The sequence below is a fragment of the Penicillium concentricum genome (genome assembly GCF_028827145.1).
Source record: "Penicillium concentricum strain IBT 3081 chromosome Unknown utg000001l_segment0_segment0, whole genome shotgun sequence".
NCBI classification, from domain to species: domain Eukaryota; kingdom Fungi; phylum Ascomycota; class Eurotiomycetes; order Eurotiales; family Aspergillaceae; genus Penicillium; species Penicillium concentricum.
In genome coordinates, this window is record NW_026622754.1 from 2,942,436 (window position 1) to 2,956,211 (window position 13,776).

The window sequence follows — 13,776 nt, forward strand, 5'->3', positions numbered from 1 at the left end:
ACTATGTAAACCAGAATTTATAGAATGGGCGGGCATCACTATGTAGTCAGGCTCTATACAGTGGCAGAAAAGCGGGCAGAATCGAGTGGTGATACCATATTGAGAAGGCGGTCATAGGGGGCGGTAAGGGAAGCCCTATATAGAGATGGTCGAGCACCCCGAGTAGCTTCTTCCTTCTCCACCTCCCCCCCACCAGCCATCGGTCGTGGTCCAATGAGCCACAGCCGGTGGCTCGGTGCTGGAATACCAAGCTTAGGTAAGTCATTATCTTAATACCCATGGGATGCGCTTAGGGCTCACCAAGATTCATCGAACATATCTTGTGCAAGCATCTCCCATTTGCTGAAAAAATCATGTCAAACAGAGCTGGATATGGGGTTTTTGATGTTCTTCTGGCTAACTCTAAGCATCCAGGCATAACATAAGCCTAGGATGGAGTGGTCGATGTGCGTGGTGGGAGAGTGGTGCTGGAAAAATGTCTAGCACGGTCACCGAGCTCGCATCGAGCTCGGTGCGGGCGTTGGTGAGAAAGTGGCGATCATCATGCTCGTGATCTCCGGTGGTGCGAGCAGTTGGCCAAAATTGTCTCCTCCTGTACGACATACAACCGCGGGGAAGTGGGGGATACGGTTCAGGGTTTGGAGATGAATATTTTGGGATCATGAGGAATCAAAAGAATTACCTGGACAAGAGTGTGCATATACATTAGCATCATTTAACAGTAACGTTCTCAACACATCTTAGAGCAAGGTTGTGTCTGCTGCTACCCGGGGAGTTCAGGCAGTCATTGTTCACATTAGTTGCGCTGTGTAACAGTAGCTTCAATAGATTAGCTTTGTATAGCAGAGAGACTGGTTTATTGATATTGAATATTGACAAAAGCTTGGTAAAATCTATAGACTAATGACCGAGTACAGTTGAAAATGAACAAAGGAAACCCGCGATGAAGACATGACGGTTCGCTTTGATGCATATTGACAGAACTGTAAATTGATAGAGTGTCAAATAAAGCCACATAGTCCGCAAGATCTCACCATTTATGAAATCACTATTTTAGGCAAGGCAGGGAAGGTCATCCTGCCAGTCAATCTTCTTCGTCGCCCTTTCATCCCGAGGATACTATCGTCCTCCAGGAATGAGCCCCGCAATGTTTGACAGGATCTGTTTCTGTTTCTGTTTCTGGTCAAGTTTGTTGAAAGACCTGAGTGACGCTGATAGAAAAACGTAAAGAGATTGCTCAGCTCCAGTCATCCGAGTTAGGAGGTCTGGAAGATACGATGGTGAAGGTGCATGTATGTAGCTTAGAAGTAGTTTACTCTCCACACTGCCATGTCGATGAGTCTCCCCAGTTTCTCGCCGACCGAATACGCATGAATATTGAGATGGCGGACATTCATGTGATGGGAGAAACAAAGACTCATCCTCCATGGAGACATCCTCTTGAAGTAATTCTTCAATGTGTACTGGGACTGGGCAACAGCGTCTCGCATGATGAAGACTAGTATGCTCGTGATGATATTGTAGCAGCCGCCAGGCACTTTCATCAGAAAAACCTTCGCCACTTTCGACAAGTTAGCTGGGTAGTCTTTCATCAGAATCTCATAATGTATGGTGAAGCGAAGAGAAAGGAGCTCTTCTCCATCAATACTCAATCCGTAGGCGATTGAGCTTCGAGGCGAATGTGTTCTTCTCTCTGGGTGGACACAGGCTAGAAATGGAGGTATACGCTCCCTGCACATAGTTGGCATCGCTTGACATCTCACGATATTGGGATCAAGTAGAAGGACCTTACTGCCCAGGCCAATGAAAGTCTCCAGTGACTGGCTATGCTCAAAAGCCCCAAAGAAATGAGGAACCCAGCAAAATGTCACAGAGCCGCTGGCGAGAACTCCATTCAGATGTACTGAAGCATTGTGGGAAAGGTCGCCGTAAGTGCATGCTCTAGCAAGGCCAAGGGTTGAGTCAAACCGGCTGGTAGTCCCGAAGGCCTGGTAATTGTGACGATCTCTGAAGAGACTCAAATACGGCAGAGGGACGGGATCGGTTGCCTGGTCGTCCATATCCATATGATCACAGGATCTCGAAGGTCAAGATGGAACCCACGGTGAAGTTGAAGTTGGATTAATAGTAGATGATGTTCTGTGAAGGTAGAAAATGAAGAAGGTGGGAAGAGCTGGTAGTTTGGATAATGAAAAGCATATAGTCTGGTGGGGTGGAATTTGCGCTGTGACACAGGTATGTAAGGTGAAAGACAAAAGTGTGAGAGAGATGAGAGGTGATAGATATCAGGATGATTGATAAAGAAAGCAAGGTCGAATAAAGTGGATCAAAGAGGCTGAATAATATACTCAAACATGCTAGCCCAAACACTTCCTATAAGGTATTATAGTTATATCACCAGTAATTGAAACTCTACAAAATACTAGAGGCATATGGTTGATATGCATAATCCAGTCTTTAACGGGTCTAGGCTATTGTGGGGAATACTGATATCTATTTATGAACTTAATGTACTATATGAACACAACTAAGTATAAACAAAACGCTACTCCTCTCAGAAATCCAGCGTTAGGCCGCGAAAATGATCTATGAATTCTGAGAGAAGAGCCTTAGAGATGATGGCCCGTTTTATAGGAGAAGTGGATCTGGACAGAAAGAAAATAGAAGTGTTGGAGAGAGAAGCAGTGTGTGGCTGCCTTAGCATCCCTCTTTTGGGGGGGGGGGGGGGGGGGGGGGGAACACACTTTGGTGATGCGCAGGGTCGACCGACGACCATTGCTTACTTCTTCGCGGGGGGCCACTTAGGGCTGCCCTTTTCCCCCCTCACAGGTGCGGAAAGCGGTGGGGCGGTTGCCGCAAGGCCACGGCCACCTGGGGGGTACTCACTTTGGGATTACTCTTCTACATATGGGATCATTTAAGTTTATAGTTAGGGATAAAAATGGACTTTCTCTAAAACCTGGCTAGATATTTTATATCAAACATTCGAAGTTCTGAAATGTGTACAAGAGGTATTGGCGCCGTGATCATATTACGGTGTGGTGCCTGGCTTTCCAGGGGAAATATTGCTTGTTTGTTGTGGAAAGAATGCTTCTTCTTCCTCTCCTCTCCCGTTGTTTTCTCCAACTCTCTGTCAGCTCGCAAACAATCAATCGCACTTTCTACTTTAGTAGTACTTCCTCCCTTTGATGCAAGTTCATCTGATGTTGACAAAAGTGGGTCCCGGAGAATAAGCTCAGCCGGAAGCCGAACCAATATCAAAACACCTACATCACATTGACCAGCATAGGGGGTCCTCTCTATCAACGTTCCAATATGGCCAACGATCAGAGATTCCAGCGGACTGTGCTGGCAGTGGCAGAAGCTGTTCAAACATTTGCTGCTGGAACATTCGATTTTGCAGAGAGCATCAAACAGATATGGGGACCACAAACCGAGCCGGATGTAGTGGAGACATCCAATCCACGGCCTGTCGAGGGCATGCAGGAAGTTCAAGTTGATCAACTTCGAGAAAGAACTCCAGTTTCTCAGGACGGAGATCAATTGGTCATCCACTCTCATAGTCAGTCGCCATCCGTGACTTCCGAGGACGCGTTCTTGGAAGCCTTACAATCAGCAATTGGGCCGCCAGAGACAGCAAACTTGCAGCTTTCTAATGAGATGGATGCAATATCCCAGCAATCTGTCAAATGCTGCTACGAGTGCTTCGCGCGCTGGATCGATGAAAGCCCGAACCCACCTTGTCAATCTATCCCAGGGCAGGAGGCATGCGAATATTGTACACGCATGAAGATTGGGTGTGAAATGGTAAGTTCTACCGTATGTCATACAAGATACTCAGCACTAAGAAAGAACAGATTCCAGCCGACGAGATGGTGAAGATATTGGAACGCAAAAGAGATGCGGATGATTGGCTTGCAGCTTGCGATGATCGGAGAGAAAGACGGCGCTTCATGGATTCATGGTATGGGGAATTTGAGCGGGTCAAAATGGCTATTTCATCCCCAATTGCGGATGTACCACAGCAGCAGGCCGGTTCAAAGCGAGTCTATTGGGATGATGAGCAGCAACCTGTGTCCAAACGGCAGCGGACACACGAAGTGCGAGAAGAACCAATGCCAGATCGCAATGGACAGCTGAAAAGGACTATGCAACGGGAAGAGGATGACCACGGAGCGGTGGAAGATAGGGAGTCCTCACCATTGTCGGGATCTTTCTCATCGTCGGTGTCTTCGTCGGAAGACGAAGAGGAGGAAGAAGTGCAACTGCAACTGAACAGGCAAGAAAGTTCGCCTATCAAGGTTTCATATCAGGTGCATAAAACGACACACAGAGAGGTGATAAATCTAGAGGAAGAGAATGAAAGATCCTCTACTTTGACGCAGGAACAATCCTCGGAAATTACATCATCAGAAGAGGATAATGATGGCTACTCCTCTTCCTCCGAAAGAGAAACAATGCAAATTTCAGGAAAAGAAGTGCACCAAGAGCGCCGCAACATGTATGCGAATGCAGCGATTCAGCCACAGGAGAGCAGTGAAGCATCCTCGCCTTCGTCGGGAGGCGAGTCCTCGGAAGAAGAGACAGAGGACGAACCTGAAGCGCAACTAGAGAACCGACTGGCACCAAACGCAGTTTCGCAATATGAACGCAAAGAGACGACCAAAGTAGCGAACCATATCCTACTAGAAGAAGAGAGTGATGAGTCCGAATCATCCTCGGCTTCATCTGCATCGGAAGCCTCACCCTCAGAGGAAGAGTCAGGTGACGAAGCAGAAGCACCGAAAAGGCAACGTGCAAGAAGAGAAGAGTCGCCAAAAGAACAAAAAGTCTATTCGAAAGAACCAATTCAGGTATCAGACGATGAATCGTCCAATTCGTCATTAGATGAATTCTCAGAAGAAGAGTCAGAGTCCGAACCAGAGCTTTTACGGGAACAACCGGCCACAGTAATGGAGCCCCAAAAGAGACGGGAAGACATGCCGGAAGAATCAATTGAAATAACAAGCGATGAGTTCAACTCGGGTTCATCAGATGACGAATTCTCGGAAGAAGAGTCGGAGATGGAGACATAGAGTGAGACATAATTCTCCTCTTATGCGTCACTATCAGATTGGGTGATTCGGAAGTTGAAACTAGGACACCAGGGTCCATGCGAGCAATAATAATTTAATGCATAGATATCTTGTAAGTCTGCTGGCGTTTACTTTGCTTGATTAGCTACATCTACGGGCGATTTTCCCACCCCCTCTTCTATCGCTTGTACTACTCTAATGACAAGATTTTGCTTCTAGGCCCAGTGAGCTAGGTTAATTGTAGTATTCTGTACTTTCTGATATTGGGTAGTAGTCGGCCCTAAAGTGAGGCGATAAATTGAGTCCATCCTTTTAAATCATTACAGGTAAAGAGGTTAATCACAAATTGTCTCATATCCGTCAAACCATTCATCGATCAAATACGAGGATAGGTATGCCGCTAATGCCCTGCAGATTATTCTTCGGTGCAATGCACCTATTCTTACTAGCAATCTCCTTTTGCCATGCACTAATTGCAGAACCCTCTCGCGAAGTCGACGTCGCCATTATTGGCGGTGGTCTATCCGGACTCTCCACCGCTAAAAGCCTCGCAGCGGTCAACAAATCCTTCGTCATACTAGAAGCACGAGACCGAGTCGGTGGCCGGGTACTCAACGCCAATCTTACAGGAAAGGGCGCCCAAGAACTAGGCGCCGCATATGTTGCACCAACCCAAAACCGCGTCCTGGCCCTCGCAGCCGAACTCGGTCTACCAACCTACAAGACATACACCGTGGGAAACTCAACATTTTATCGAAATGGCACGGCGCGTCATTACCAAGACAATCTGGGCGGTATTCCTCCCGTGGGAATAGGCTCCCTCGTTGAACTTGCATCCTTCATGAGCGACATCAATACTCTTGCAAGCAAAGTTGACCTCGAAGCACCGTGGAATACCCCGAATGCAACAGCTCTGGACTCAATGACGCTAGAAACATACGTCAACTCACGACTATCTACATCCGACTCTCGCGCTCTCCTCGACGTCGCCATCCCAGCAATCCTATCAACCGAATTAAAAGAGCCGTCTCTATTATACTCACTATGGTGTATAGCCGCCGCCGGAAACGAAACAGGACCTGGAACCATCAACCGACTCATTGGAATCGACGGCGGCGCACAGGATAGTCGAGTAAGCGGTGGTACACAACTGCTCGCAACATTACTCGCCGCGAGACTCGGCTCTGGAAACATCCACCTCAACACCCCCGTCCGCAAAGTCCAACTCCAATCCGAATCCAACTATCTAGTCTCATCAGACAACCTCACCATCTCAGCCCGACACGTCGTCCTCGCCATGTCCCCACCTCTAATAAACCGCATAACATTCGACCCCCTCCTCCCCGCCGGCCGAGACCAATTAAACCAGCGCATGCCAATGGGCGCCCTCGGCAAAGCCATGGCAATCTTCCCAGACGCCTGGTGGCGAGCCAAGGGTCTCAACGGCGCAGGTGTGAGTGACACCGGTTCGATCCGAGTGACATACGACAACTCACCGGCTGATGGATCATTCGGTGCGATGATGGAGTTCATCGAGGCTGACGAGATGCGCAAGCTTGATTCTGCGAGTGAATACGAGGTCAAAAACCAGGCCAAGAAGAGTTTTGCTAATCTTTTTGGTGATCGTGTGGATACTGCTACAGATGTTCTAATTCAGAGGTGGGATCTTGAGGAGTTCTCGCGTGGTGGTCCTAGTGCTTTCATGCCGCCGGGTGTTTTGACGCAGTATGGGGCTTATTTGCGGGCTCCGGTTGGAAGGATCCATTTCGCTGGGACGGAGACTTCGCTAAGGTGGATTGGGTATATGGATGGGGCTATTAGTTCGGGGGAACGGGTTGCTGGGGAGATATTGAGGAATTGGTGAATGGGGGGCTTGATTAAGGGGCTTTTTCTAGTGGAGATCTTGAGGTTTGGGTAAAATTGCCTGGAAAATGGGATTTTATATCTGGATCTCGGGACTTTCATGGCTGTTTTGAGACTTGGGTAGGTTTATTCTAGTGCTGGTCATATTGCAACGCTCATTTTAGGAGATCAATTTTATCTTTTGATCTTTTTTAAGCCATATTTTTGGGCTCATGTCCGGAGCCCCATCGAGGCATCCCCACTTTGGCCTTCCTCGCCGAGGCAGTGAGAAACCCGATTATTCTTCAAGCCCGGGCCGTCAATGTCATGCAGTAGCTCAAGGCTAAAGGAAAAAATAGCAAGGAGCCGAGTGCATTTTTATTCCCCTAGATCAAAATTTATATTGAACATAAAATTGCTGTCAGATGCGTCAGTATGAACCTCGGGACTACTCCAGTATTATGCACCCACTACTCCACTGGGGATTCTATTGAACTACCGTATCTGGAAGTATGTTATTCTTTTCATACTACACTAATTTACAAGAATAGTGGGCCACATGCGCGACCTTGTGTCTTTTTAGTAGTGTTCTTGATAGTTTTTAAGATGCATTTCTTTCGGAGATTCTCTCCCCCTTCTCAGTTTTAGACAGCACAAATAGAATGAAAGCATGAGATGCGCAGACGAATTTTCTTTGCATATCTTTTGTCTAGAAAAAGACCTAACATCTAACTTTCTTATGTCTGATTGCCGGGTGAGCCGGAGAATATATAACAGGTCCAGCGTCACGCTAACCGTTTCAGGACTGAATAAGTAGAACTATATAAAACCAACATCCCCACCAGAAATACATCTCTACCCCTGAGCCTGTTTGCCAAAAGCCATGGCGAAATCAAAACTTCGCAACCAGAATACAAATCCTTTCAATCAAACTCAGTCACCACCACCAGCCTCTTCTTCACCATCGTCTCGAGTCACAAAGTCAGGCCAGCACAATAACAACAAGAACAAGAATCACAGTAGCAACAACCACAGCAACAACCACGGCAGCAACAGCAACAACTACAACTATAGCAACTACAGCAAAACCAAAAACAACAACGGCAGAAACAGCAGCAACAACAACAACCAAAGAGGCAACGGCAAAAATAATAGAAATAACAGCAATAGCAACAAGACCAATAAACCACAGCCTTTGGAGGTGTTAAAGAAACTTGGATTGAATTCAGAATCACCACAGGCGGGGCCATCCAACCGTCCTCTCACAAATGATCAACGAACCAAGCCATCCTTTAAAACCCCCCAGGTCAAGGTTCAGGAGCAAGCAAAATCAAAACCGCCGCTACAGCGTGCACACACACCGAGAGTGAAGAAATCTTATGAGCATGTGTCTGGGTTCGGGTTTGAGTCTAAAAATAAAGATCCAGCTCAGGGTCAGGCTCCATTGCAATCACAATCCAGTTTCCAGTCACTTCCACCATCACCACCGACAACAGTGGCCCCCCAAAGGGTCAGACCAGGCTCTGAACATCACAGGAACAAGACCCGCGAATCACCTAATCAGGGCTTAGGTTTGGAGACGGGACGTAAACCAGCGTCACCATCACGATCATATCCCTCATTACCGCAAAATGTCGTGGGCCTCAAAAATGTCACGCCAGACTCTGACCGTGACGACGGGGAAATAACTGATGACACATCATCATTGGATGAAGAATCTGAATCCAGAAGGACACATGACCCAGTCTCATCACGGCAAAGTGTCGTGAATCTCGAAGAGCCCACGCCAGTTTCTGGCCATGACAGCCAGCACAAATCTCGTGGGGCATCGCTATCGAATTCAATATCACAGTCACAATCTTTCACTATATCACAATCGGGACCGGGATCGATCTTGCCATCACCAGCATCGTCGGAAAGAACCCTAGGCCGCAAAGAAGCTACACCAGCTTCTCGCCCTGACTATGAGCAAAAGACCCGTCGATTGTTGACATCAGATATTGACACTGATTCTGAACCTCCGTCAGAAGCAGGACCAGACTCAGGGCCAGAACCGTCTTCACCATCGTTCTCGCCATGCCCTTCACGATTCAAATGGAAGATGAGGAGAGCCTTAAAACGGAAAAGGTCAAATACCCACAGTTCCTCCCGGCGCAAGGCAGTACCCCTTCCAGCACGCCCATCACTGGTCACTTTGCGCGAGATTGACACTGAACCTATATTGCCAACGGAACCTACGTGGTCTACCTTGTCACCGTTGCACAGGCCCACATGTGCAGAGCCAGCAAGACAAAACTTCAGAAGTCTGCACCGGCGCGGCGCTTGCGATTCGAAACAACCGCCATCACCTTCCTCGTCACAATTGGATTCAATGATAGGACCCGAGTCTCCATCCAAATCAATAGCTCCATCTGAATTCCTACCACAGGAATCCGAATCCGAATCTCGAGATCCGTCTCCAACTCCATCAATGACACCAGCGTCGTCTCCACCTGCACCTCTATCTATCCCACGAGTTGTGGTTCGAGATATTACTCCGTCTCCCCCACCTCAATGCTGGATACCAAGACTCCAATGGAAAAACCAGAAAAACCAGAAATCGTCATTAAAACCAACCGCCTGGACCTCGCGTCTCCGGCCTAAAAGCTACATCAGAGGCGGCGGAACCCCTCTTATGATAGACGGCAATAAACATCCACATCTTTTCGCCGAATTTCCGCCTGAAGCTCACAATAATCCCGAATGGAGGTTCCCGGATGCCACAGATGATGATCGCGAGTTTGAGTCTGCAGATGAAGATTCCCATATTGAGTCTACAGATGATGATTCCGATATTGAGCTTCCAACGACGAAGCGACCGAGACTGGGGCTATCTACAAACTTAACAGGGCAAGAGGAGTCACCAGAACGGGGGGAGTCATCAGAGCCAGGGTCGTCAGATCCCGGGCAATTTTCAGAATCCGGACACGAGCCAGAGCTCTTGCAATCTTCAGCGTCCGAGCAATTGTTGGATGCTGAGAAATTATGGGTCCCCGAGCAAACTTTGGAACCAGAGCATGAACCAAAGCGCTTGCAGTCGTCAGAGCGTGAGCAATTACCAGAGCACGAGCAGTCGGCAGAGCCCGATCCATTGCCCGATCCATTGCCCGAGCTTGGAAGATCATCTGATTTTGACAGCGAACAACCGCGCACGCCTACTTCCATCCGAGATGAGTTACCAATAAGACGGCTCCGCCGTCTTGACAAACAAATTGATGAGGCAGTTGTGATAGACAAGGAAGAGAATCCTACGTTCTGGGGTGGTTCGTGGATGAAAGAATATACGAGAGGCCGATTGATAAAAGAGAGGGTTGAGATGGAGTACAGGGAAAAGATAATGAGGGAGAAAGAAGAGGACGAGCAAAGAAAGGAAATGCAAAAGCAGGAGAGGGATAAAAAGAAAAAGGAGAGAGAAAGAAAAAGAATTGAAGAGCAAAGGATACAGGAGGAGAGGGAGGCACAGAAGCGAAAGGAAGAGGAGCAGGAGAGGCGGAAGCAAAAGGAGATTCAAATGAGGGAGGCGTTGGAGCGACGGAGGGAGCAGAAGAGAGAAAAGACGAGGGAAATGCTGCAAAAGTCGTTATCGGACGATCAGAAGAGGTTAATGGAGGATCTTGGGGTCGAGATTTAGAATAAAAAAGTGAAGGCCAAGGGAAAAGAATAGGGAAAGGTCCGAGGCGCTAACAAATGGGAGCATCAAATGTTGGGAAATAATATCATGTACAATAGCAATTACCATCTCGAGGTAGGTAAGGGAAAATAATGATCGGTTAGAATTGATGGATCTATTAGGAACGAGTACAGGGGATATCAATACACCAGGGCAGTATGGTACAGACTCCAAAACTCCCCTCGATGCCAATATGTTCAGATATTGACACGCTAGACTTGCATTGAACATAATATGGACATGAACCAAAAAACTGAAAAGCAAAGGCGTCCAAATTAATCCCATGCATCTCCCCAATCATCAGTCTCCTCGTCTTTGGGTTTAGTATCGATCTTCTTAGGTGCAACCACAGTTCGAGGTTTAGCAATGCTTGGCGTCGACCGAGTGGTAACAGTATTGGTAGAAGCGGCCTTGGTCAGACCCTTTGGTAGGGGGTTCTTGGCCTTGGTCTGAGACTTTGCGGCCAGCCAGCCGGCGAAATCGGGTTCGCCGCCATCATCGTAGGGCACCGCGGGGGTTTTGCTCGATGAGGGAGCAGGAGATGTGGGTTTGGGAGAGGTTACAGCGGCAGTGAATGGATCGTCGTCTTTTTCGTCGTCGTCCATGGCACCCCAGGCATCGAAGACGTCGTCACCTTCTTCTTCTTCAGGCTCGTCGTGGACCACCGGGGCTGGGCGATCTGACATTGACCGGTTCAGTGAGGGCTGAGCTATGGGACGGAGGACCTGTTTTGGTAGATCAAGTGGGGTTGAGGGTGATGGTTTGGTGGGACGAGGAACCGACGCTGAGCGGGCAGTATCCGGCTCGACAGTCTTGGTAGCATTGGCGGTGGGTTCAATCTCGCCGTTGGCAGTTGCGATTTTGTTTGTGAATGATGAAATGGCCCAGCCCGCCCAGGAGTTGTCATTGGGGGTTCCAACACGAGCATCGGGTTTGTTGACTTCTGTGGGTGCGACGACAGGTATGACAGTGTCTGGCATTGTGCTGGCATGTTTCCGTATCCGGTGGACATACGCATCAAATGTTTTGTTTGCTTGGTCGCGAATCAATCTATTCAACGGTAAGGATCAGGCCGGAGATAGGGACTAGGCGCATTACTCACTTTTCCTTGTCCAAAAGTCCAGGGCAAATGGCAGGTAGAATCCTAACAGCACAATCTTCCTCGGTAAAGACATCGATAGTCGCGGCCAGAGCCAAAAGTCCTGCATTTCGAGCGTGGACGAAGGGGTCTCTGAGAGCTCTCGTGAATGCCGCAATAAGCACCTTAGAGCGAGTCTGCACGGAATGTCAGCGGCTTGGTCCAGCATTGAGGATAAATCACCTACACCTTGACTGAGGTTCTTAGCAATTCGGCCAAGACAAATAGTGGTGTTAGTCCGGATTCCAGGTTGCTCATCATTAGCAGTGCGGGCGAGGAACTTCAGGAGTTCTCCATTGACAATCCTATCACTCAGTTTGTTGATGATAGTCAGAACAGACTTCACTGTCTGTTCTCGCACCACCGGGGCAACATCGGTGAAACCAGAGGTCATTTGAGGGAAGATTTTGTCGTTGACAACCCTTTGAGGGAGGTTCTCGATCATTAACGGAAGGTTATCCAAGAGGCAGACCCGCAATGCTCGATCAGGGTTGCCAAACAAGCGGATAATAACAGGAGTCAGCTTCGCGTTGAATTCATCTGCCGACAATTTTGCTCCAATCTTCATGGTAGCACTGAGAACTTTCGGCCCACCGCCGCCAAACTCGACGGACTTCAGTAGCTCGGGGAGCACCTTCATCTTGAAGAACTCCTCTGGGAAGTCATCAGAAAGATTATCAAGCTCACTGCGGGTTGTGACATGTTAGCTTAGAGCTCATTTTGCAAGGTGTGGATAATATACGCACTTAATAAATTCTTCACGCTCCTCATCACTCTTGAGCCCCAAGCTGTCGATGTCTTCGGTCATTCGGATGAGTGGTGTCTGGAAGAATCCACCTTGTTTCTTTCCCTGCTCCACGAAATGTCCGGGGCTCAGTCGTAGCTTCGGGTTGGCGGTGCAAAGGCGTTTATAGCTTTGTTGCATGCTGGAAGGAATGTTCGTCGTCTTGCCAGCTTGATCGCCGCCTGAGAAACCACCATTGAAAACCTCGAAGATCAAGATACCAAGTCCGTAAGCATCAACAGCTGCCAGAGGATTGCGCTTGATGGTATCCCAGCCTGTTTTTACAACCTCCGGGGGCGTGTAGCGAGCGGCATCGGGCACACTGCTTCCGTACGTCTATACACGGGGTCAGTATATGGCATCATTCGGACAGTACCTGGACAAACCCGAGCCGGGATAACTCACATATATAATGGCATCGTCTTCCTTCATAGAGCTCAGAATCTCAAATCCTCCTAGCTTCCATTCGCCGCTCTCACTTATGAACACCGAGGATGCGCGCACGGCGCCGTGAACTGAGGAAGCATCGTCGTTGATGAATTTGAGAGTAGACTGTCCGAAGCAATCCCGTCAGCAATGCCATGATAGTAGACTCCCAAGAATATCGTACCGCCACAGTATACAACCCCCACTTGGTTGTCTCCTCGCTCAAGCTCTTCCGCTTCACCGGCCAGCTGAGTGGCACGACTCGTTCTGTGACAATATAGAGATTGTGTTCCGTCTGTCATGTGGTAAGTTTCTGCACCATAATCGCAATTCAACCCAAAGGTCCAGGAGCCAAGTATACCTCAATCGTATCCAAAACCTTGATAACACCAGGATGCCGCAACGTCCTAAACTTGCGCACCGCATTTTTCGCAAGAGGGAGGCGCGACTTGTTCGCATTGACGTCAAATGCAAATACACTGCAAGCGGAACCATCATCCTATATGTGCCACGATATCGTCAGCCATTGAAGCTCGTCCCGCATGGAAGAAGGAACCAAAAAGCCACCGTACCCGTTTCGTACCGTTATGCAATGCCCAAACCGAATCACCGATGTCGACTCTGTCGCCGAGGGAGAATGGGAGTCCTCCGCCTTTCGCGATGGCGGATCCGATGGCAGATTTCAGGAAATCCATGACCGCGGTATGGCCGATGTGGCAGGTCGGGGATTGTTTGGGATATTCGGGGTGCGCGAGTCGGGGAGGCCAATGGCCAGCGGGTGAATATACGGTCGGTTGTCAAG

At 48.6% G+C, this 13,776-nt stretch overlaps 5 protein-coding genes across 5 annotated transcripts; 3 read left to right on the plus strand and 2 right to left on the minus strand.

Moving 5' to 3' along the window:
* Positions 1–1,301: 1,301 nt before the first annotated feature.
* N7517_001118 (uncharacterized protein) lies at positions 1,302–2,066 on the minus strand (the record flags this gene model as incomplete). The annotated part of the gene is made up of 1 exon (XM_056718848.1): positions 1,302–2,066. The coding sequence occupies one exon, from the start codon at positions 2,064–2,066 to the stop codon at positions 1,302–1,304; it is 765 nt and encodes a 254-aa protein (XP_056582983.1).
* A 1,249-nt stretch (positions 2,067–3,315) lies between these two features.
* N7517_001119 (uncharacterized protein) lies at positions 3,316–5,075 on the plus strand (the record flags this gene model as incomplete). The annotated part of the gene is made up of 2 exons (XM_056718849.1): positions 3,316–3,807; positions 3,858–5,075. The coding sequence occupies 2 exons, from the start codon at positions 3,316–3,318 to the stop codon at positions 5,073–5,075; spliced, it is 1,710 nt and encodes a 569-aa protein (XP_056582984.1).
* A 430-nt stretch (positions 5,076–5,505) lies between these two features.
* Positions 5,506–6,939, plus strand: N7517_001120 (putative flavin-containing amine oxidase; the record flags this gene model as incomplete). Its single annotated transcript, XM_056718850.1, has 1 exon — positions 5,506–6,939. The coding sequence occupies one exon, from the start codon at positions 5,506–5,508 to the stop codon at positions 6,937–6,939; it is 1,434 nt and encodes a 477-aa protein (XP_056582985.1).
* An 861-nt stretch (positions 6,940–7,800) lies between these two features.
* N7517_001121 (uncharacterized protein) lies at positions 7,801–10,587 on the plus strand (the record flags this gene model as incomplete). The annotated part of the gene is made up of 1 exon (XM_056718851.1): positions 7,801–10,587. The coding sequence occupies one exon, from the start codon at positions 7,801–7,803 to the stop codon at positions 10,585–10,587; it is 2,787 nt and encodes a 928-aa protein (XP_056582986.1).
* Positions 10,588–10,901: 314 nt separating this feature from the next.
* N7517_001122 (COPI-interacting protein CEX1) lies at positions 10,902–13,669 on the minus strand (the record flags this gene model as incomplete). The annotated part of the gene is made up of 8 exons (XM_056718852.1): positions 10,902–11,676; positions 11,729–11,901; positions 11,952–12,450; positions 12,511–12,884; positions 12,954–13,100; positions 13,159–13,269; positions 13,336–13,473; positions 13,547–13,669. The coding sequence occupies 8 exons, from the start codon at positions 13,667–13,669 to the stop codon at positions 10,902–10,904; spliced, it is 2,340 nt and encodes a 779-aa protein (XP_056582987.1).
* Between the last annotated feature and the right edge of the window lie 107 nt (positions 13,670–13,776).